This window comes from Nyctereutes procyonoides, unplaced genomic scaffold (genome assembly GCF_905146905.1).
Source record: "Nyctereutes procyonoides isolate TBG_1078 unplaced genomic scaffold, NYPRO_anot_genome, whole genome shotgun sequence".
Taxonomy (NCBI): Eukaryota; Metazoa; Chordata; class Mammalia; order Carnivora; family Canidae; genus Nyctereutes; species Nyctereutes procyonoides.
The window spans coordinates 49304001-49328327 of NW_026575125.1; the positions used below are offsets into that span (position 1 = coordinate 49304001).

Sequence of the window (24327 nt, forward strand, 5' to 3'; positions counted from 1 at the left end):
CATCACACCCTCACACACCATTTTTTAAAAAGATTATCTATTTATTCATGAAAGACACACAGAGAGAGGCAGAGACATAGGCACAGGGAGAAGCAGCCTTCCTGCAGGCAGACTGATCTGATGCGGGACTCAATCCCAAGACTCCAGGATCACGTCTGAGCTGAAGGCAGACGCTCAACTACTGAGCCACCCAGATGCCCCACCTCCCACACCAATTTTTAATCTTGCAGAACTACTTTCAGTTATTTTAGTTGGTTCTTTTGGTATTTACATTCATATCTCTGAATAGTGTTCTTCTACTACTACTTGATGTTTTTCTTACTACTTAGTTTTTTTTAGATTCAGGTATCATCTATTGACTTTCCACTTTAGAACATGAATTTAAATCCTTGTCAGCCTCCCCTCCCCTGCTACTCATATCTCTACTTCCACTCTCACTCTATCATCCCTATGTGGTTATGCCATAATTTTGGTTAGATTAATATTCAATGGTTATACTGCTATGTTTATGTAAATGTTGTTTGTAATTGAATCATATAAGGTACTATGAAAAACTTTTTCTTCCATGCACATTTTGTTTTCCCTGGAGTTAATTGGACCGGTTTTCCACATCAGTAAGTATTACATGTGCTTAATATGATCTCTTCCCAAATATTGTTTCTCCCCTAATTATGTAAACTTTTCAATATGTTAAAATATTTTAGTTATTTGATCATTTTCATTTGTTCAAGTAAATGTGTCTCATAGTTTCTGATCTGCTCTAATCTGGATAGGTTGCTGCCTAGGCATGTTACAGAATTGTTTGAGATATTCTTCCTCTATTGACTTGGGAATTCCCTTCAGTTCTCTATTAGGTTGGATCCCTATTTCTTGATTTCTGTGTCTTTTTGTGGTTTTACTCCATCATTTTTGTGGGGGCATATCCTGCAGTATCTTCCTGAGAATAGTTGCATGAGATATAAAATTATTTATTTATTTATTTATTTATTTATTTATTTATTTACTTTTTTTTTTTAGAGTGAATGCATGAGAGCATGAGTGGGAGGGGCAGAGGGAGAGGGAGAGAGAATCTTAAGTAGACTCCGTTCTGAGTGCTGAGCCTGATGCAGGGCTCAAACTCAGGACCCTGATTTTATTACCTGGACCAAAACCAGGAGTCGGATGCTTAATGGACTGTGCCACCCTGGTGCCCCTGAGATATAAATTTATTTAAAGACTTTGCATGTATAAATATATTTTATTTTACCATCACACTTAATTTATAGTTTGACTGGATGTGGAATTATGGATTAAAAATAAAATATTTTTAAAGCTTCCATTTCATTGGTTTCTAGCTTCTGATGTTTTTATTAAGAAACATGGTGGGTCTTTTAGTTTTTTTCTCCAATATACTTATTTTTATTGAAGTAAAATTCATATAACAAAATTAACCATTTTAAAGTTTACAATTCAGCAGCACTTAGTATATTCACAGTGCTATGCAACCATCACCTCTGTCTAGTTCCAAAACATTTTTGTCATCCTTAAAGGAAACCCCATACCATTAAGTAGTTGATCCTCATTCCTCCTTCTTCCCCAGTTGCTAGAAACCATTAATCTGTTTTCTGTCTCTATGGAGTGACCTATTACAATATTCCATGGTATACGTATACCACATTTTGTTTATCCATTCATCTGCTGATGGACATTTGAGTTATAGCATCAACTATTATGAATAATGATGCTATAAACATTCATACATGTGTGATTTTTTAAACTTTTAAAAAAACTTTTTTGTTGAAGTGAAATTCACATGGTATAAAATTAACCATTTTAAAGTGAACAAGATCATTTAGTGTATTCAAAATATTATGTAGCCATTGCTTCTATATAATTCCAAACATTTTAATTTTTTAAAAATTCTTTAATAATTAATTTATTTTTTATTGGTGTCCAATTTGCCAACATACAGAATAACACCCAGTGCTCATCCAGTCAAGTGCCCCTCTCAGTGTCCGCCACCCATTCACCCCCACCCCTCGCCCTCCTCCCCTTCCACCACCCCTAGTTCGTTTCCCAGAGTTAGGAGTCTTTATGTTCTGTCTCCCTTTCTGATATTTCCTACCCATTTCTTCTCCCTTCCATTCCCTTTCACTATTATTTATATTCCCCAAATGAATGAGAACATATCTTTGTCCTTCTCCAATTGACTTATTTCACTCAGCATAATACCCTCCATCGAAAGATGAATGGATAAAGAAGATGTGGTTTATGTATACAATGGAATATTACTCAGCCATTAGAAATGACAAATACCCACCATTTGCTTCAACGTGGATGGAACTGGAGGGTATTATGCTGAGTGAAATAAGTCAAAACATTTTTATCATCCCAATGTAAAATTCTGTAACCATTAAGCAGTCACTCCCTATTGTTTCCTCTCCCTAGATCCTGGCAGCCCCAAACTACTTTTCTATATCTATGGATTAAATTTTTTAAAAAAGATTTTATTTATTTATTCATGAGATACACACACACACACACACACACAGAGAGAGAGAGAGGCAGAGACACAAGCAGAAGGAGAAGCAGGCTCCATGCAGGGAGCCCAATGAGGGACTCGATCCCGGGACTCCAGGACCACGCCCTGGGTGGAAAGCAGGCACCAAACCACTAAGCCACCCAGGGATCCCCATATGGATTAAATTTTTATGGTTGAATAGCATTCCACTATATTGACATACCAGAATTTCTTTATCCATTCATTCGTTGATGGGCCTTGAGGGTTATTTCTACCTTCAGACTACTGTAAATAATATTGTTATAAACATTTGAGTACAAGTATCTAAGTACCTGTTTTCAATTCTTCTGGATATATATCTAGGACTGGAATTGCTGGGTCATATGATAATTCTATGTTCACCTTTTTAAAAAAGATTTTTTAAATTAATTTTTTAAAAATATTTTTTATTTAACAGAGAGAGAGAGAATGAAAGAGAGAGAGAAAACAGGAGCAGGGGGAAGGGAGGAAGGAGAGGGAGAAGCAGACTCCCCTTTGAACAGGGAGCCCTATGTGGGACTCCATCCAGGGACTTTGGGATCATGACCCGAGCTGAAGGCAGATGCTTAACCAACTGAGCCACCCAGGTACCCCTTTTTAAATTTATTTTTAGAGAGAAAGAAAACATACACAGGGAGAGGGGCAAAAGGAGAGAGAGAAAGAGAGAGAGAGTTTTAAGAAGACTCCATGCTGAGCACAGAGCCCCATGCTTGATATTGTGACACTGAAATTATGACTTGAGCCAAAACCAAAAGTCAGATGCTTAACAGATTGTGCACTCAGGCACTCTTCTATGTTCAGTTTTTTGATGAAGCATCTGTTTTCCACATTGGCTTACCATTTTGCATTCCCATCAGCAATGTACAGGGGTTCCAATTTTTTCACATCCTCATTAATGGTTGTTAATTTCCAATTTTTTTAAAAAGTATTTTATTTATTCATGAGATACAAAGAGACAGAGACATAGGCAGAGGGAAAAGCAGCTCCCTGTGGGGAGCCTGATGTGGAATTTGATCCCAGGACCCTGAGATCATGATGACCTGAGCTGAAGCAGACGCTCAACCTCTGAGCCACCCAGGCGCCCTAATTTCTAACTTTTAAAGTTTTTTTTTAAAGTTTTTATTTAAATTCTAGGTAGTTAACATATAGTGTAATATTGGTTTCAGGAGTAGAATTTAATGATTCATCACTTACACATAACACCCAATGCTCATCATAACAAGTGCCCTCCTTAATACCAATCAGCTTTTAGCCCCTCAGCCACCCACTAGCAACCCTCAGTTTGTTCTCTTTAGTTAAGAGTCTCTTATGGTTTGGCTCCCTCTCTTTTTCTTTCCTTTCCTCTACGTTCATCTGTTTTGTTTCCTTTTTTTAAAAAAAGATTTATTTAAAAGTTATTTAAAATATTTATTAATATTTATTTATTTATTTATTTATTTATTTATTTATTATTTCAGAGAGAGAGAGTGCAGTGGGAAGGGGCAGAGAGAGAGGGAGAGAGAGAATTTCAAGCAGACTTCCCATTGAGCATGGAGCCCACATGGGACTCAATCCCAGGACCCTGAGTTTGAGGAGTTCTTTTTTTTTGATGAGTTCTTAATATATTTTGGATACTAACCCTTTATCAGACAGGTCAGTTGCAAATATCTTTTCCCATTCTGTAGGTTACCTTTTAGTTTTGTTGATTGTTTCCTTTTGCTGTGCAGAAGCTTTTTATCTTGATGAAGTTTCAATAGTTCATTTGGGCTTTTGTTTCCCTTGACTCTGCAGATTTTTCTAGTAAGAAGTTGCTATGGCCAATGTCAAAGAGGTTCCTACGCATGTTTTCCTTTAGGATTTTGATGGTTTTCTGTCTCACATTTAGGTCTGTCATCTATTTTGAGTTTATTATTGTGTATGGTATAAGAAAGTGGTCCAGTTTCATTTTTTAACATGTTGGTATCCAGTTTTCTCAGCACCATTTGTTGATGAGACTGTCTTTTTTCCATTGAATATTCTTTCCTCCTTTGCCAAAGATTAGTTCACCATATAGTTGTGACTCCATTTCTGGGTTTTCTCTTCTGTTCTATTGATCTATGTCTCTGTTTTTGTGCCAGTACCATACTGTCTTGATGACTACAGCTTTGTAATATAGCTTGATGTCTGGAATTGTGATGCGTCCAGCTTTGCTTTTCTTTTTTGAGGATTACTTTAGCTATTTGGGGCCTTTTGTGGTTGTTCCGTATAAATTCTAGCATTACTTGTCCTACCTCTGGGAAAAATGCTGGTGGTATTTTGATAAAGATTGCATTAAATGTGTAGATTTCTTTGGGTAGTGTAAACATTTTAACAGTGTTTGTTCTTCCAATCCATCAGCATGGAATTTTTCCCCATTTTTTTCTGTCCTTTTCAGTTTCTTTCTTTTAAAAAAGGTTTTATTTATTTATTTGACAGAGATAGAGAGAGCATGCACAAGTACATGGTGGCAGGCAGAGGGAGAGGGAGAAGCAGGCTCCTCACTAAGTAGAGAGCCTGCTACTGGGCTTGATCCCAGGATCCTGGGATCCTGACTTGAGCTGAAGGCAGACACTTAACCAACGGAGCCACCCAGGTGCCCCTCCTCTTCATTTTCTGAAAGCAGGTTCCTGAAGAGATATTTGCTATACTCATGTATATTGCAGCATTATTTACAATAGCTAGGAGGTGGAACTTAAATGTCCACCAACGAATGGATTTTTTAAAAGGTGGTATACACATACAATTGAATATTATTCAGCCTTAAAGAGAAAACATTTTGTTAAATGCTGTAGCATGGATGAACCTTGAGGACAGTATGCTAACAGAAATAAGACAGTGATAAAAATCCAAATATTGTATGATTCCATTTATATGAGGTATCTAAAGTAGTTAAACTTATAGAAACAGAAAGTAGCATGATAGTTGACAGGGCTTAGGAGAAGGGTTGGAAATGAGGAATTGATTAGTGGGTAAACAGTTTCAGTTTTGCAAGATGAAAACGTCTATAAATCTTTAGCACAACTATATGAGTAGAGTTAAAACTATTAAATTTTACACTTAAAATTGATAAGATGGTGACTTTTGGTATGTGCTTTTTACAGCAATATTTTCCCTGTACTGTCATTTTATTGGAGTTTCAAAAGGGCAGAGATAATTGTGTGTACTCAGTCTGATGACTTTTTTTAAATTTTTTTGATTAAAAAATTTTTTATTGGAGTTCAATTTGCCAACACATAGAATAACACCCAGTGCTCATCCCATCAAGTGCCCCCCTAATTGCCCATCACCCAGTCACCCCAGCCCCTGCCCACTTCCCCTTCCACTACCCCTTGTTCATTTCCCAGTTAGGTGTCTCTCATGTTTTGTCACCCTCACTGATATTTTCACTCCTTTCCCTTTATTCCCTTTCACTAAGTTTTATATTCCCCAAATGAATTAGACCATATAATGTTTGTCCTTCTCTGACTTATTTCACTCAGCATGATACCCTCCAGGTCCCTCCATGTCGAAGCAAATAGTGGGTATTTGTTGTTTCTAATGGCTGAGTAATATTCCATTGTATACATAGACCACATCTTCTTTATCCATTCTTCTTTCGATGGACACCGAGGCTCCTTCCACAGTTTGGCTATTGTGGACATTGCTGCTATAAACATTGGGGTGCAGGTGTCCCGGTGTTTCACTACATCTGTATCTTTGGGGTAAATCCCCACCAGGGCAATTGCGGGGTCGTAGGGCAGATCTATTTTTAACTCTTTGAGGAACCTCCACACAGTTTTCCAGAGTGGCGTACCAGTTCACATTCCCACCAACAGCGCAAAAGGGTTCCCCTTTCTCCAAATCCGCTCCAACATTTGTTGTTTCCTGTCTTATTAACTTTCCCCATTCTCACTGGTGTGAGGTGGTATCTCATTGTGGTTTGGATTTGTATTTCCCTGATGGCCAGTGATGCGGAGCATTTTCTCATGTGCTTGTTAGCCATGTCTATGTCTTCCTCTGTGAGATTTCTGTTCATGTCTTTTGCCCATTTCATGATTGGATTGTTTGTTTCTTTGGTGTTGAGTTTAATAAGTTCTTTATAGATCTTGGATGCTAGCCCTTTATCTGATATGTCATTTGCAAATATCTTCTCCCATTCTGTAGGTTGTCTCTTAGTTTTGTTGACTGTATCCTTTGCTGAGCAAAAGCTTCTTATCTTGATGAAGTCCCAATAATTCATTTTTGCTTTTGTTTCTCTTGCCTTCATGGATGAATCTTGCAAGAAGTTACTGTGGCCAAGTTCAAAAAGGGTGTTGCCTGTGTTCTCCTCTAGGATTTTGATGGAATCTTGTCTCACATTTAGATCTTTCATCCAGGGATCCCTGGGTGGCGCAGTGGTTTAGCGCCGGTCTTTGGCCCAGGGCGCGATCCTGGAGACCCGGGACCGAATCCCACGTCAGGCTCCCGGTGCATGGAGCCTGCTTCTCCCTCTGCCTGTGTCTCTGCCTCTCTCTCTCTGTGACTGTCATTAAAAAAAATAGATCTTTCATCCATTTTGAGTTTATTTTTGTGTATGGTGTAAGAGAATGGTCTAGTTTCATTCTTCTGCATGTGGATGTCCAATTTTCCCAGCACCATTTATTGAAGAGACTGTCTTTTTTCCAGTGGATAGTCTTTCCTGGTTTGTCGAATATTAGTTGACCATAAAGTTCAGGGTCCACTTCTGGGTTCTCTATTCTGTTCCATTGATCTATGTGTCTCTTTTTGTGCCAGTACCACACTGTCTTGATGACCATAGCTTTGTAGTATAACCTGAAATCTGGCATTGTGATGCCCCCAGCTATGGTTTTCTTTTTTTAATATTCCCCTGACTATTCGGGGTCTTTTCTGATTCCACTCAAATCTTAAGATGATTTGTTCCAACTCTCTGAAGAAAGTCCATGGTATTTTGATAGGGATTGCATTAAATGTGTAAACTGCCCTGGGTAACATGGAGATTTTCACAATATTAATTCTGCCAATCCATGAGCATGGAATATTTTTCCATCTCTTTGTGTCTTCCTCAATTTCTTTCAGAAGTGTTCTGTAGTTTTTAGGGTATAGATCCTTTACCTCTTTGGTTAGGTTTATTCCTAGTATCTTATGCTTTTGGGTGCAATTGTAAATGGGATTGACTCCTTAAGTTCTCTTTCTTCAGTTTCATTGTTAGTGTATAGAAATGCCACTGATTTCTGGGCATTGATTTTGTATCCTGCTACACTGCCAAATTGCTGTATGAGTTCTAGCAATCTTGGGGTGGAGGCTTTTGGGTTTTCTCTGTACAGTATCATGTCATCTGCAAAGAGGGAGAGTTGGACTTCTTCTTTGCCAATTTGAATGCCTTTTATTTCTTTTTGTTGCCTGATTGCTGAGGCTAGGACTTCCAGTACTATGTTGAATAGCAGTGGTGAGAGTGCACATCCCTGTCTTGTTTCTGATCTTAGGGGAAAGGCTCCCAGTGCTTCCCCATTGAGAATGATATTTGCTGTGGGCTTTTCGTAAATGGCTTTTAAGATGCTGAGGAATATTCCCTCTATCCTAACACTTTCAAGAGTTTTGATAAGGAATGGATGCTGTATTTTGTCAAATGCTTTCTCTGCATCTAATGAGAGGATCATATGGTTCTTGTTTTTTCTCTTGCTGATATGATCTATCACATTGAATGCTTTATGAGTGTGGAACCAGCCTTGTGTCCCGGGGATAAATCCCACTTGGTCATGGTGATTAATCTTCTTAATGTATTGTTGGATCCTCTTGGCTAGTATCTCTTTGAGAATTGTTGCATCTGTGTTCATCAGGGATATTGGTCTAAAATTCTCCTTTTTGGTGGAGTCTTTGTCTGGTTTTGGAATTAAGGTGATGTTGGCCTCATAGAACGAGTTTGGAAGTACTCCATCTCTTTCTATCTTTCCAAACAGCTTTAGTAGAATAGGTATGGTTTCTTCTTTAAATGTTTGATAGAATTCCCCTGGGAAGCCATCTGGCCCTGGACTTTTGTGTCTTGGGAGGCTTTTGATGACTGCTTCAATTTCCTCCCTGGTTATTGGCCTGTTCAGGTTTTCTATTTCTTCCTGTTCCAGTTTTGGTAGTTTGTGGTTTTCCAGAAATGCGTCCATTTCTTCTGGATTGCCTAATTTATTGGCGTATAGCTGCTCATAATAAGTTTTTAAAATTGTTTGTATTTTCTTGGTGTTGGTGGCAATATCTCCTTTCTCATTCATAATTTTATTAATGTGAGTCTTTTATCTCTTCTTTTTAATAAGGCTGACTAATGGTCTATCTAATTAATTCTTTCAAAGAACCAACTCCTGGTTTTGTTAATCTCTTCTACAGTTCTTCTGGTCTCTATTTCATTGAGTTCTGCTCGAATCTTTATTAATTCTCTTCTTCTGCTGGGTGTTGGATCTAGTTGCTGTTTTTTTCCAGCTCCTTTAGGTGCAAAGTTAGGTTTTGTAATTGGGTTCTTTCCAGTTTTTGGATGGATGCTTGTATTGCAATATATTTCCCCCTCAGGACTGCTTTTGTTGTATCCCATAGATTTTGAATGGCTGTACCTTCATTCTCATTAGTTTCCATGAATCTTTTTAATTCTTCCCTAATTTCCTGGTTGACCCTTTCATCTTTTAGCAGGATGGTCCTCAACCTCCACGTGTTTGAAATCCTTCCAAACTTCTTCTTGTGATTTAGTTCTAGTTTCAAAGCATTATGGTCCAAAAATATGCAGGGGATGATCACAATCTTTTGGTATTGGTTAAGACCTGATTTGTGACCCAGTATGTGGTCTATTCTGGAGAAAGTTCCATGTGTACCTGAGAAGAATGTGTATTCAGTTGAGTTTGGATGTAAAGTTCTGTAAATATCTGAAATCCATCTGGTCCAGTGTTTCATTTAAAGCTCTTTTCCTTTGGAGGTGTTGTGCTTAGAAGACCTGTTGATTGTAGAAAGCCCTATATTCAAGTCACCAAGTATATAAGTGTACAATTATCTAAGTATGTCTTAACTTTGGTTATTAATTGATTGATATACTTGGTGGCTCCCACATTCGGGGCATAAATATTCATGATTTTTAGGTCCTCTTGTTGGATAGATCCTTTAAGTTATATAGTGTCCCTCTACATCTCTTACTACAGTCTTTGGGATAAACTTTACCTGATATAAGGATGGCTACCCCTGCTTTCTTTTGAGGACCATTTGAATGGTAAATGGCTCTCCAACCTTTTATTTTCAGGCTGTAGGTGTCCTTACGTCTAAAACGAGTCTCTTGAAGACAGCAAATAGATGGGTCTTGCTTTTTTATCCATTCTGAAACCCTGCGTCTTTTGATGGGATCATTAAGCCCATTCATGTTCAGTTACTATTGAAAGATATGAATTTAGTGTCATAATGATACCTATTCAGGCCCTGTTTTTGTGGATTATTTCTTTGGGCGTCCTCTTTCTTTTACAGAGTCCCCCTTAATGTTTCTTGCAGAGCTGGTTTGGTGGCCACGTGTTCTTTCAGTTTCTGCCTATCTTGGAAGCTGTTTATCTCTCCTTCTATTCTGAATGAGATCCTTGCTGGATAAAGTATTCTTGGCTGCATGTTCTTCTCATTTAGGACCCTGAATATATCCTGCCAGCCCTTTCTGGCCTGCCAGGTCTCTGTGGAGAGGTCTGATGTTATCCTAATGCTTCTCCCCATAAAAGTTAGGGATTTCTTGTCTCTTGCTGTTTTAAGGATCTTCTCTTTATCTTTGGAATTTGCAAGTTTCACTATTAAATGTGGAGGTGTTCAGCGGTTTTTATTGATTTTATGGGGGGAATCTCTCTATCTCCTGGATTTGAATGCCTGTTTCCCTTCCCAAGTTAGGGAAGTTCTCAGCTATGATTTGTTCAAATACAGTTTCTGGACCTCTGTCCCTTTCAGTGCCCTCGGGATCCCCAATTAAACGTAGATTGTTCCTTCTAAGGCTGTCATTTATTTCCCTTAACCTATCCTCATGATCTTTTAATTGTTTTTCTGTTTTTCCTCAGTTTCCCTCCTTGCCATCAACTTGTCTTCTATGTCACTCACTCATTCTTCTACCTTGTTAACCCTTGTCATTAGGACCTTCAGTTTGGATTGCATCTCATTTAATCAACTTTTAATTGTGGCCTGATTAGATCTAAATTCTGCAGTCATGAACTCTTGAGTCCTTTATGCTTTTTTCCAGAGCCACCAGTAGCTTTATAATTGTGCTTCTGAATTGGCTTTCTGACATTGAATTGTAGTCCAAATTTTGTAACTCTGTGGGAGAGAGGACTGTTTCTGATTCTTTCTTTTGAGTTGAGTTTTTCCTTCTAGTTATTTTGCTCAGTGCAGAGTTGCCAAAAGCAAGTTGTACTGGAAAAACGAGAAAAAGAAAAAAAAAAAAACGGTGTGTGGGGAAACAAACAGAAAACAAAAAACAATGGGGAGTTTCCTCTGATTCTATATACTGTAAATCTCTCGACTTCCCCTGGAACTTTCCAGTGCTACTTGGTCAATAACTTGCTTTTCCCCTGTTCTTCTAGCTGGTCTTCTGGGGGAGGGGCCTGCTGTGCTGATTCTCAGGTGTGTGCACCTGGGGGAGCTGCCCTGCCCCCTGCGAAGTGCAGAGCTCAGTGGGAGCTGTTTATCCTGGGAGGCCCCTACTCAGTCCCAGGTACAAGGTGACACCAGGAGTAACAACGGTGGCGGCAGCCAGCTATCCAGCCCTGAAGTCAGCTCCCACAGTAACTACCGCAGCTCCCAGTCCGCAGGGGCCTGGATGCTCCGGGGGGCGGGGGGTGCCAGTCTGCACAGCTCGGGGCTGCCCGGGGGCAGGAGCATCCTTGCTGTCCTGTGTCCTCCCGGCCTCGGCCTGTTCTAGGGGGATCGCCGGATCTTGGGCTGTGTCCCCCAGCGCCCTGGGCTCCAGGGCCTGTGTTGTTGGAATCGTGTTCCCGGGGCCATGCAGCCCCCTCCGGGCGGAGCCCCCGCCTGAGCTGCCACTGGAGCTGCTCCCGGGCCCACCGGGCCCACGCTCCAGCCCTTTAGGGAGCTCGGCTGCGGGGTGTGGCAGGCTCTCTCCCAGGCGCAACTCCTCTGTTAGTGCCCCTGGGAGCCTGAGGGCATCCCCGCCCCTCCTGGGGTCCTGCCCGAGCTCCCTGCTAGCGCCTTTCTGTCTGGGAAGGTTGGTAAAGCTCCTGCTTCTCTGGGCCTGGGCTTTCCTGTCCTGGGGGCACTCCCCGCTGGCCTTAGCCCAGCTCCTCGTGGGGGCCCCTCCCCCTTGGATGCTTTTTTATTTCTTTATTATTATTTTTTTTCCGTCTTCCTACCTTGATAGAAGTGCGAACTCTTCTCACTGTAGCATTCCAGGTGTTCTCTCTTTAAATCTCAGACCGAATTCATAGGTTTTCAGGATGATTTGAAAGTTATCTAGGTAAGTTGGTGGGGACGGGTGACTTGGGGACCCTACTCTTCCACCATCTTCCAGTCTGATGTCTTTAATAGGAACTTAATGCTGGCTTATTTTGGTTTGTTTTATATTGTTTTTTTCTGTTTTGCTTCTCTGTTTTACTTTTTCCACATTCCTTTGGTTTAGATGAATCCCCTGGGGGTTTTTTAGAATTACATTTTTACTTATCTGTGTTTCCCAGTACTGTTTACTTATAAGTCCACCAGTCCTTTTAGGGTTCATCCCAATCCAATTTTGCCTGTCTTGATTATATTGCAAATATCCTATTTCCAAATAAGCTAACATTCACAGATAAACATTCCAGGTAAACATTAATTTTGGGAGGACATTATTAAACCTAGTATAGTCTTCTTTTTTAAAGATTTATTTATTTGAGAGAGAGTGTGTACAAGCAAGGGAAGGGGCAGAGGGAGAGATTCTCAAGCAGACTCACTCCTGAGCATGTAGCCTGACTTGGGGCTCCATCTCTTAACCCTGAGATCATGACCTGAGCCAAAACCAAGAATTGGATGCTCAACTGACTGAGACACCCAGACACCCCTAGTCTATTTTTTTTAGGATTTTGTTTTTAGGTAAGCTCTATACCAGATGTGAGGCTAGAACTCACAAGCCCAAGATCAAGACTCTCATGGTCCAATGACTGAGCCAGCCAGTCACCCCTAAACCTAGTATAGTCTTGGTAGGACAGGTCCTACTTTGTTCTTCTTCACCATTGTCTTAGCTTTTTTGAGACTTTGCTTTTCCATATTCATTTTAGAGATAGTTTGGTAAAAAGCTATTGGGATGTTGATTGAAATAGCATTGAATTTCTAGATTAATTTGGAGAGCATCACTATCTATATAGTTTTGAGTCTTCCTATCCATGAATGTGATAAATCCTAATTTATATAATTTTTAAAATGTATTTCAACATAGTTTTGTACTTTTTTGTATAAAAATATTTCATATTCATTTGCTATCATAAGCTATAGCTCAGATTATATTTTCAAATTGTTATTGATGTATAAGAATTCAGCTGCTTTTATTTATTTTTATTTTTATTTTTTAAAAGATTTTATTTATTTTTTCATGAGAGACATAGGCAGAAGGAGAAGCACGTTCCCTGCATGGAGCCTGATGCAGACTCAATCCCAGGACTCTGGGATCATGTCCTGAACCAAGGCAGACGCTCAACCACTGAGCCACCCAGGTGTCCCAAATGCAGCTGCTTTTAAGTGTTCATTTAATGAACAAGGGGTAGTGGAAGGGGAAGTGGGCGGGGGGCTGGGGTGACTGGATGATGGGCAATGAGGGGGGCACTTGGCGGGATGAGCACTGGGTGTTATGCTATATGTTGGCAAATTGAACTCCAATAAAAAAAGTGTTCATTTAATATCCAACAACTTTTCTGAACTCTTACTAATTTAAAAAATTTTCTGTAAAATCTCTTGGATTGTTTGAGTTTCCATGTTTTTACCATTTCTTTCTTTTAGCTCTGGTTCTGTTGCTTTCTATTTCACATTGTAAATTATTAAAAGACAGACAGCTTTCTTTAATGTGGTTTGGAGAATAAATGTACCTTGAATAGTATATGAAAATATATGAAAGGAGACTCTTAACATAGTGTTTAGGAAAAAGAAAACTCTTGGTTTCTCACACAGAGTTAGTGCTGATAAAGGGAAAAACACATGTAGAGAGAGAGGAAAGGGCTGAATTAGAAGATTTATGATATATAACAAATCTTTCTGGCTTAGGTAATATAAACAAAATTAAAGAATGTGAATTTAGGAATATCATCATACAGTTAAGTTAATATTGACTATATGGTACTTTGTCAGTTTAAACATTCTCTGATTTCAAAAGCCAAAATGCTAAATTTATTGGGGAAATTGAGCCAGTTTATTTAAGTCATTAATTCCTTTTAAGTGAATGACATGTTAGCTCTTCTCTAACCTTTTGGATCATTTCTTCTCATCATATGATTTCTTGCCATATACTTTCAGATCCCCTATCTAAACCTTAAGCTCATCAAAGACACAGTAAAAAATTCTATTGACCTTTAAAATAAAAATCATGAGTGTCCTAACAATATAGTTCTATCAACCCCCTTCCACATAAAATACAAACTCTGAACTCTGGATTTAAAGGTCATTTATTAGTAGCCTCATCTGGACAAAGATATAATTAAAAAAATAAAAATCATCCATATAATCTCATGTTGGCATTGTAAAAGAAGTATTCAGTTGGAGCTGTCTTTCTCAGGTGGTAGATTTAGCAGTGGCTGGAGGTTGTAGAGATCCCATGGGTCCTGGAGCTTCCATAAGTCCCTTTCTATATGGCCAATATAGCTACAGATTTCTAGATCTACCTTCTTTGTATTTTTTTCCCATTGTATATTGCTTGCAAAATGAGAGGTTAGCACTCCATGGAAGGCTGGGAAGATATTTTTTTATTATATTTATTTTTAAAAGACTTTATTTATTCATGAGAGACACACAGAGAGAGATAGGCAGAGACACAAGCAGAGGGAGAAGCAGGGAGCCAGACGTGGGACGCGATCCTAGGTCTCCAGGATCAGGCCCTGGGCCGAAGGCAGCGCTAAACCACTGAGCCACCCGGGCTGCCCTGGGAAGATATTTTTAAAGAGATATTTTTATGAATCTTAGTACCTCATACCTCAGACAGGGTTTTTTGTCTGTTTTATTCACTGATTTATCTGTAATGACTGAAATATAGTGCCTGAGAGTTAGGAGATTGCTTTGTAAATATTATTGAATGTAAAAATGATTGGGTGCATAGAGCAGTATTGGTGTTAAAAGATTTTTTTTTTGTCATCACATTGAAAATATGCTGTGGGTTTATTAAAAAGATATTTTAGTATTTTATAGCTTTGTTGTTGTAAGTTTGTTATTATTTTGTATTCTTTTTCCCTAGGAAGTAGTGTTTAATGTAAGTACACTTGAGGTATTGTGAGGGCAGAGACAAATCCTCGGGAAATTGAATAAAGACTTAATAAACTTAGATGTTCATCAAAAGTTTTATTTTCCGTTTTCTTCTGTACAAGTTAGTTACAGGCCTCTCTGCAGCAAGTGGATGTGAGCTGCATTATTCCAGTATAGCTGTATAATTGATGTGGCCCTGTGTGAACCTATGGGATCTGGGGCATGTAATGAGTTAAGCTTTTTCTGCTGAAATGTCAAGAATGCATTTAAGTACTTCTGGATTCTTGCCAGACCCACATTACCAAGACTATTCTTTATGTTAGATTCAAATATACAGTAGCTCTGAAGTGCTCAGGCGTGCATATTGAATTTCTTTATGAATGTACTATAATTCAAAAGGAAACTTTTTTTGAAGGAAAACAGGTCTTTACACATTATTTATGAATAACTGGCCTCAGATCTTGGACTCTTAATTGAAGAAGTTTTACTCAGGTAAAACTTAGAAAGGACTCCATTATATGTGTATAATCAGATTCTGGATAGATGATGTTTATAAACACTGAAGGGATATTTGGATAAATTATTTAAATTATTTAAAATTTTTCTCTTAAGCCATTTCCCAGTATTTTGACAGATGAAAATTATGTAAGATATGGCACTGATGCAGAGACTGAGATGCTGACAATCCATAAAAAGTGCTTTCCTATGGCACCATTCACATACTCATTCCTACTTTTATCTCAGTTGTAATTTATGTAAAGAAAACTTTTGTCAAAGAGGGTTCATTGAACTATTCCTAATAAGCACTATGACTAGACAATGTGTTGGACATATTTCAGAACTGCAAAAATTTTTAAAGGTTGTCTTGATTTTGAAAAAAAAATCCCAATCCCCTTTTATGGTGATTTTTTTTCTTTGACTATATTCATTGGTCTAATGCCTCTTATTGGATCTGGCAACCTACAAAGGAGGTTGTCCTTTTGCTGGACAATGATTAAGTTTCCCATTTCCTCTTCCAAAGTAACTTTCAAGTTCTAACAGTAATGTATTGTGTTACTTTTCCATATATAACTAATACCCCAACTGAGTGTTTTGTAGCTCCTCTTTATATAATTGGGAGGTTTTAATAAGGAATAGTGGGTTATTTTGATGTATGGAATACTTTATGCCTTAAAGACCCTTGAACTATTACAAAGTTTTTAATGTTAAAGAAATAATAAATCTGACTTTTTTTTTAATATTGCAGACTGGATATCTTCACATTCTCTGTTACAACTTTGGAGTAGAAACCCACAAGCAGAATAAATATGAAGAAAGTTCTTTCTGGCTTAGGTAATATAAACAAAAGTAATGAGTGTGAATTTAGGAATATCATCATGCAGTTAGGTTAATATTGACTATATGGTACTTTGTCAATTTAAACATTCTCTGATTTCAAAAGCCAACATGCTAAATTTATTTCATTTAACATGTGATGTTCATTCTTGTATGTTGCCAGTTGATAGGAAAATGTATTCTATTCTTAATATAATGTAAGAGTATGTTCTTTCATTCCTCCTTTGTATCTCCATCAAGAATATGAAAAATTTTTTTGCTTTGTTATATATTGGTGTCTGCCAACCTCAGAGTATAAGGGTGGGTGGGTAAAGAGTAGCATCAGGATGAGTTTGGGGAAACCAGGAAGAACTTGAGTTCTAGCCGTGGTTATTATATATGATTTTAATCTCTGCTTGATTATATTTTCCACCTCTTTTTGGGATATAAAAATAACTTGGTAATGTATTTTCAAATGCCCTGAAAAATCACATTTTAACGTATTTTAAAAGAGGCAAAAATAATTATCCATGTTATTAACAATAGGAATTTTAGCACAGTGGATAGTCTTTTTAGTATTAGATGAACTCAGTCAAAATTTGAGTCATCTATGGCATCAGTGGGAAATTGGTAATACTGTGATACCTACTTTTTAGAATTATTGTACAGCTTAAATACATTAATGCATGTATTGTAGAGTGTTCAGTAACTTGCTTGGGAGACAGAAACGGTCAACAAATGGTAGCTATTGCTGCTATCTCTAGGTAATATGTTTGCTCTTTACTATAAATGAACACTAATGAGGCAAGTCCACTATTTATTCTAATATTTATTACAGTGAAATCAAATGTGGATTACTTGTTGACTTCCCAAGTAACTATATCATAAAGAAAACAGCCACATTTTCTGTCATATACTGCTGATATTTGGAAAATTTATTCTTTGTGCTTTAATTATCTATGTGTTAAGAAAACTATTGGGAGCAGTTGGTGATACCGTAGGAATAAATAGCTGCTAATTAAACACATTTCTCTATAAATTTTACACCAGAACAAGGCAATGAAGAGTGAGTGTAGTTTCTATAGGCTTAAGTCTTTTGAAAACAGTGACTAACTTAAGGAGGTTATATACAATTTGAAAGTATCCATTCAGTCCTTTGTAAATCCCACATTCATAAGTGCTCATTAACATTTTACTTTATGTTCTTTTAAATTTTTTTCACAGTTTTTAAAAGATCTTTTAATATGTTAAATGACAAGAAAGACATAAGAATCATTGAAATGCATTTGAAGAATTTAAGGAATTGAGTTTTTTCAAAATTGACTGTAAATAAGAAAAATTAATGGAATGAAACAGAGCCAAAGACTATGCATAGGGCAATTCCTAATTGGTGATCTCTTATTAGGGACAGTGGGATAAATTGGAAAAATGACAGAAGACATTTGAATTGGACAAAATAATGGAGAATTGGATAAACCCTGAAGATGTTCTATAAAAAATAATCTAGTTGATCTTAATAAGTGAAATATACCCTCCTTCTTTGACTTACAGGTCAGAGACTGCTTTGATTCCTGAAGAGTCCTTTTGTAGGTTATATTGAGAGTATTTCTTAACCTTTTGTGTGAAAGCTCTGTGCTGCTTTTTCCTTTTCAGAATCCAAAGAAAGCATGGTTTCTTCAGCATCCGTCTGAGACCATGATTACAGTTTATATTTTCTTTAAGAAACCTCACAACCTAAACTCAGTGCTGCTAGATTTTTTGGACGTGAATAAATAATTGGTTAGATAGTATGTTAGAGTAGGAGTAATTTTTGAGTTCCTCTTCTAACATTACTTTTAATTTCTCTAAAATTAATCTAAAACCTGTCTCAGTTGGTAGCTAATGTAACTTGCTTCCTATTAGGAATCATTTTTACTCTGCATGTAGTATCCTCATGTGAAGTGTGTCTTTTTCCTGCTTGTATAATACTTTTTGTATCTCTCATTGAATCAAAAGAGGAGAATTCAGCAAAAATTACACTACTGTTTTCTAAATTCATAGTGCTTTGAGTTAGTGAACCAGATATGTAATTTCCATGTTGGGTTTAAAAATAGCTATTATTTTTACAATAGGGACAATATTTATGAAGTATTTTTATTTATCAATGCTTAGTCTTTACTATAGTTATATAGGAATATATATCACCAGAGGTCTTTTTTAGACAATTCTATTTTTTTATATTTGATTTATTTATTCATGAGAGACACAGACAGAGAGGTAGAGACATATGCAGAGGGAGAAGCAGGCTCCTCACAGGGAGCCTGATTCGGGACTCAATCCTGGACCCTGGGATCACACCTGGAGCCAAAGGCAGACACTCAACTGCTGAGCCACCCAGGTGTCCCATAGAAGATTCTATTTTTTTAAGTAATCCCTACTCATAGGTGAGGCTCAAATTTACAACCCTGAGATTAGGAGTTGCATGCTTTACTGACTGAACCAGCCATGTGGCCCACCAGAAGTCTTCCAATAAGGAAATAACAAAGGAAATATGTGTGTGTTATGCACAAATGTAATGATTCAGTAGATGAGCCCTGGAGAAATTTGTATCAGTTTGAATGCTACTTAATATTTATCCCTTTATTTTCCCTTTATCCTCAGCTCAAGATCTTGAGAATTTGACAATATTATTTATAGTCAGGCAGTGTGATCTAAGGAACAATCACAGAGCTAGCAGTAGAAAATCTGTTACTAATCAGTTGTATGACCTTGGGTCATGTGCTGCAATGTCTTTATCTGAAAAATGGGTACAATGTTATCTGTATTACAGGCTTGTAATAAAAATGATGTAATATAGTAGGACTTTAAAAAGTTAAGGGTATTATATAATCCTAGACTGATAAATTATTAACTATAAAAATCTTATGCAAGACCTATTTTAATAGTAAATGGAATGTATTAGCACCATCTTGTGGAAATATAATGAATTGTATAACAGCAATTTCTTCTTTAATAACAAGAAGATAGTTTACTAAAGCTAACACTTTAGAGCTGTAAGAATCTTTACAGATCATCTAATTCAGTAATTTTGGAACAATGTTCTCTAGTGTTCTCTGGTTCTACCGGAACGCTTTTCAGAATCTCCATTAAGAGATAAAGGAAACTTAGCCACAATTTTCTAACATACCCATCTTGATTCAGAGAAGTTAGGCATTAATCATTTTGTTAAGTAGTATGTCTATGCAAGATTTTGTTTGAAAAAAAAAAAGATTAGCTTGCTTACAGTTTGAAAATGATTGCCATAGGTCAATTTCATCTTGTATAGATAGGGAAATGCACAGTTAGAGAGGTTTATACAACGGCACTTAGTTGGGACACTAGATCTCCAGTCTTCTAGGAATAGTCTTTCTCCAGAAGTCGGTAATGATGTTCCCTCTTTGTTTTGTGTTTTTTTTAATTTATTTATTTATTTATTTATTTTTTTATTTATTATAGTCACACACACAGAGAGAGAGAGAGAGAGAGAGAGGGAGAGAGACATAGGCAGAGGGAGAAGCAGGCTCCATGCACCGGGAGCCCGACGTGGGATTCGATCCCGGGTCTCCAGGATCGCGCCCTGGGCCAAAGGCAGGTGCCAAACCGCTGTGCCACCCAGGGATCCCGATGTTCCCTCTTTGATTCCTGATTTTGACTGAGTCTTCTCTCTTCTTTTCTTGGTCAGTCTAGTTAAACGTTTGTCAACTGTTGGCCCTTTTCAACTTTTGGTTTTATTGGTTTTTCTCTATTGTTTTTCAGTTATTTAATTTAATTCCCCCTGTAATCTTTATGACTTTTCCCCTTTGTGCTTGCTTTGGATTTAGTTTGCTTTTTTTTTTCCCATTTCCTAACATGGAAAGTTGAGATCTTACTTCTCTTTTAATGTAAAATTTCCCCTAACCACTGCTTTCCATTCCATAAATTTTGGTATGTTGGGTTTTCCTGTTCACTCAGTTCAAGGTATTTTCTAATTTTCTCTTGTGATTTATTCTTTGACTTATTGGTTATTTAGGAGTGTGTTGTTTAATTTCTACATAAATTCTTGATTTCTAATTTCACGTAGATGGAGAACATACTTTCTGTGACTTTAATTCTGTTAAATCTACTGAGGATTTTTAATATGCTCTATTCTGAAGAATGTTCTATGTGCAGTTGAGAAGAGGGTGTAGTCTGCTATTATTGGGTGGAGTATGATATAGATGTTGTTAGGTTTGTAGGTAGGTAGTGTTGTTTCAATCTTCTGTAATCCTTTTTGATGTTTTGCCTAGTTGTTCTGTCTTCTTGAAAGCAGGGTATTGAAATCCTCAGCTGTCATTGTTGAATTGTGTCTTTCCATTCAGTTTTGTCAACCTTTATTTATGTATTATGGGGACTCCGTTGTTAGGTTTATATATGCTTTTAATTGTTATATCTTACTAATGAATTAGCCCTTTTATCATTTTAAAATATCCCTCTTTATCTCTAGTAACATTTTTTTGTCTTAAAGTCTGATTGATATTAGTGTAGCCATGCTAGTCTTCTTATGGTTGCTGTATACATGGTATATCTTTTTCCAACCTTTACTTTCAATCTCTTTGTATCTTTTAATTTAAAGTATGTTTTTTGTGAGGGTGCCTGGGTGGCACAGTTGGTTAAGTGTCCTGATTCTTGGTTTCAGCTCAGGTTGTGATCTCAGGATTGTGAAATTGCTCCTTGCCTGGGGGCTGTGTGCTCAGTGCAGAGTCTACAAAGTTTCTCTCCCTCTCCCTTTGCCCTCCACCTCCATGTGTGTGCTCTCTCTTTTAAATCAATCAATCAATCTTTAATAAAAATAAAGTGTGTTTTGTGTTAGCAGCATATAGCTGGATCTTTTTTAAAAAAATCCAAACTGAATATCTCTGATATTTGATTTTATTTAATCCATTAGCCTTTTAATGTTGATTTATTGTTGGATTTATATCTGACATTTTGCTTTTGGTTTTCTACATGTCTCATGACTACTTACCTATTCCCTCTTTTCTTCCTTTACTACTTTCTCAAGTGAATATCTTTTGAAAATTAGTAAATTTATTTTTTGTTGTGGTAATGAATATATACAACATAATATTTGCTATTTTAATTATTTTAAGTGTACAATTCAGGGGGATTAATTACATTCCCAATGTTGTTCAACCATCATTGCAAACTATTTCAAAAACTCTTTGAAAACTTTTTCATTACCTCAAATAGAAACTGTAACTTTTGAACACTAATTCCCCATTCTTCCTTCCCCCTTCTCCAGTCCCTGGTAATCTCTAATCTACTTTATATCTCTATGAATTTGCCTATCTTAGATATTTCATGTAAGTGGAATCATACAATATCTGTTCTTTTCTGTCTGGTATATTTTACTTAGGAGAATATTTTCAAAGATTTTCCATGTTGTGGCATGTATGAGAACTTCATTCTTTTTTTTTTACCAATAATTTATTTTACTGTGATAAAATATACATAACATAAAGTTTACTACCATTTTAACCATTAAAAATTTTTTTTAGAGATTTTATTTATTTATTCATGAGAGAAACAGAGAGAGAGAGACAGAGACAGAGACAGAGACACAGGCAGAGGGAGAAGCAGGCTCCCTGTAGGGAGCCCGACGTGGGACTCGATCCCAGGTCTCCAGGATCATGCCCTGGGCTGAAGGCAGCGCTAAACCGCTGAGCCACCCGGGCTGCCCCATTTTAACCATTTTTTAAAAAAGGTTTTATTTATTTATTCATGAGAGACCCACAGAGAGGGGCAGAGACATAGGCAGAGGGAGAAGCAGACTCCCTGCAGGGAGACCTACGTGGGACTCAATCCCAGGATCCCGGGATCACGACCTAAGCTGAAGGCAGACGCTCAACTGCTGAGCCACCCAGGCATCCCGATTTTAACCATTTTTAAGTGTAGAATTCAGCGGTATTAAGTATACTCACAGCGTTGAATAACCATTACCACTGTATTTCTAGAATGTTTTCATCATCCTAAACAAATTCTGTACCCATTAAACAATAACTCCCCACTCCTTTCACCCCTGGTAACTGGTATTCTACTTTCTATCTCTATGACTTGGCATTTTCTAGGTTCCTCATATGAGTGAAGTCATACAATATTTGTCCTTTTTTATATTTGTCTTTTTGTGTTTGGCTTATTAACATAGTGCTTTCAAGGTTCATCCATGTTGTAGCATGTATCGGTATTTCATTTTTTATGGGTTAATAATGTTCCATTTTATGGATTTAACACATTTGTTTATCCATTTAGCAGATGATGAACACTTGGGTTTTTTCCATCATTTTTGTTATTGTGAATAATGCTACTATAAACACTGGTATATAAGTGTCTACGTGAGTCCCTGCTTTCACTTCTTTTGTGTATATACCTAGGAGTGGAGTTACTGGGTCTTATAAATGGGTATCTTATAGTATGCCATTTAAACAACAGGGGCAGCCCCAGTGGCCTAGCGGTTTAGCACTGCCTTCAGCCCAGGGTGTGATCCTGGGGACCCGGGATCGAGTCCCATGTCGGGCTCCCTGCATGGAGCCTGCTTCTTCCTCTGCCTGTGTCTCTGCCTCTCTCTCTCTCTCTGTGTCTCTCATGGATAAATAATTAAAATCTTAAAACAAATAAATTGTTTAACAGTTTCTAAAATTATATATTCTTTGAGTTACTTTCCTGTGGTTGTTCTAGGGCTTACAATGTACCTCTTAATTTACTAGACATTACTTCAGATTTATATTAACTTTCTACTGAAAGAAGTTTTAATTCTATATAACTATTCCCTTTTCTCTTTTTTTGCTAATATAATTATATGTGTTATGTCTACATATGTTTAAAAACTCAACAATACATGGTTGTAATTATTGCTTTATATAATATATACTTTAGAGAAGGCTAGTGAAAAAAGGAGAGCATAAATATTTTTATAGAATCTGTTTATATATTAACCTTCTTACCAGTTTTGGTTATCTTCATTTATTCTAATAGATTTAAGTTACCATTTAGTGTTATTTCCTTACTCTAATTATAACTTTATTCCCACTCGCTTTTTGTGTTGTCATAGTAAAATTATCTTACATATGTAATGCCTCAACAATATTTTTTTCATATTTATATAGTTGCTTTTTAAATAAGGAAGGAAATGAGAAGAAATATGTAATCATATTGTCTTTTATAATTTTCTAAATAATTACTAACACTTTTTTTTCATATGACTTCACATTAATGTCTGGTGTCATTTGCTTTCAACCTGAAGAATGTTCTTTCATGGTTCTTGTAAGGCAGATCAGCAAGAAATTCTCTCAGTTTTTGTTTATCTAGGAATGTATTTAGTTCTTCTTCTTTTGAAAAATTGTTTCTCTAGATACAGGATTTTTAGTTGGCAGTTTTTTCTCTTTAAGCACTTTAAATACGTCATCCCTGCTTTCTGGCACCCACTATTTGTGATGAAGAATTAGCTGTTAATCTGGTTTCCTTTGAAACAATGAATCATTTTTCTCTAACTGCTTTCAAGATTTTCTCTTTATCTTTGACTTTCAGTAATTGGACCATGATGTGTCTGGGTATGGATTTGTGTGTGTATGTATGTGTGAGCCTACTTGGATCCCATGAAGCTTCTTGGATATGTAGATTATTGTTTTCCCTCAAATTTGGGAAGTTTTCAACCATCATTTTTTAAAATATATTTTCTAATTTTCTATTTCTTTCTCTTGTTTCTCCACTTCTGGTACTCTCATGCATATGTTGTTGTGTTGAATCATGTCCGACAATCTTTGAAATTCTGTTCTTTTTTCCCACTCTTTTTTTCCTGTTTGTTCCTCAGATTTGTATAATCACCATCAATCTATCTTCAAGTTTATATATTCTTTTTTTTTTTGCCTGCTCAAGTCTACTGTTGAGCGTCTAGTGAATTTTTCTTTTCAGTTATTTTACTTTTCAACTTCAGAATTTCCATTTGGTTCTTTTTAAAAATAATTTCTGTGATTATTACACTCGTATTCTCTGTGTCATTGCATCATCATACCTTCCTGTAATTTTTTTTGAAGATTTTATTTATTCACGAG

At 37.0% G+C, this 24327-nt stretch overlaps 1 protein-coding gene across 1 annotated transcript in view; it reads left to right on the forward strand.

Annotated features, from left to right (window-relative positions):
- Positions 1 to 24327, forward strand: part of TEX11 (testis expressed 11) — a 360742-nt gene that overhangs the window by 66783 nt on the left and 269632 nt on the right. Inside the window, exon 8 of the mRNA XM_055338036.1 lies at positions 16179 to 16264. Coding sequence (XP_055194011.1) covers positions 16179 to 16264 — 86 coding nt within the window. The remainder of the gene's footprint in view (positions 1 to 16178; positions 16265 to 24327) is intronic.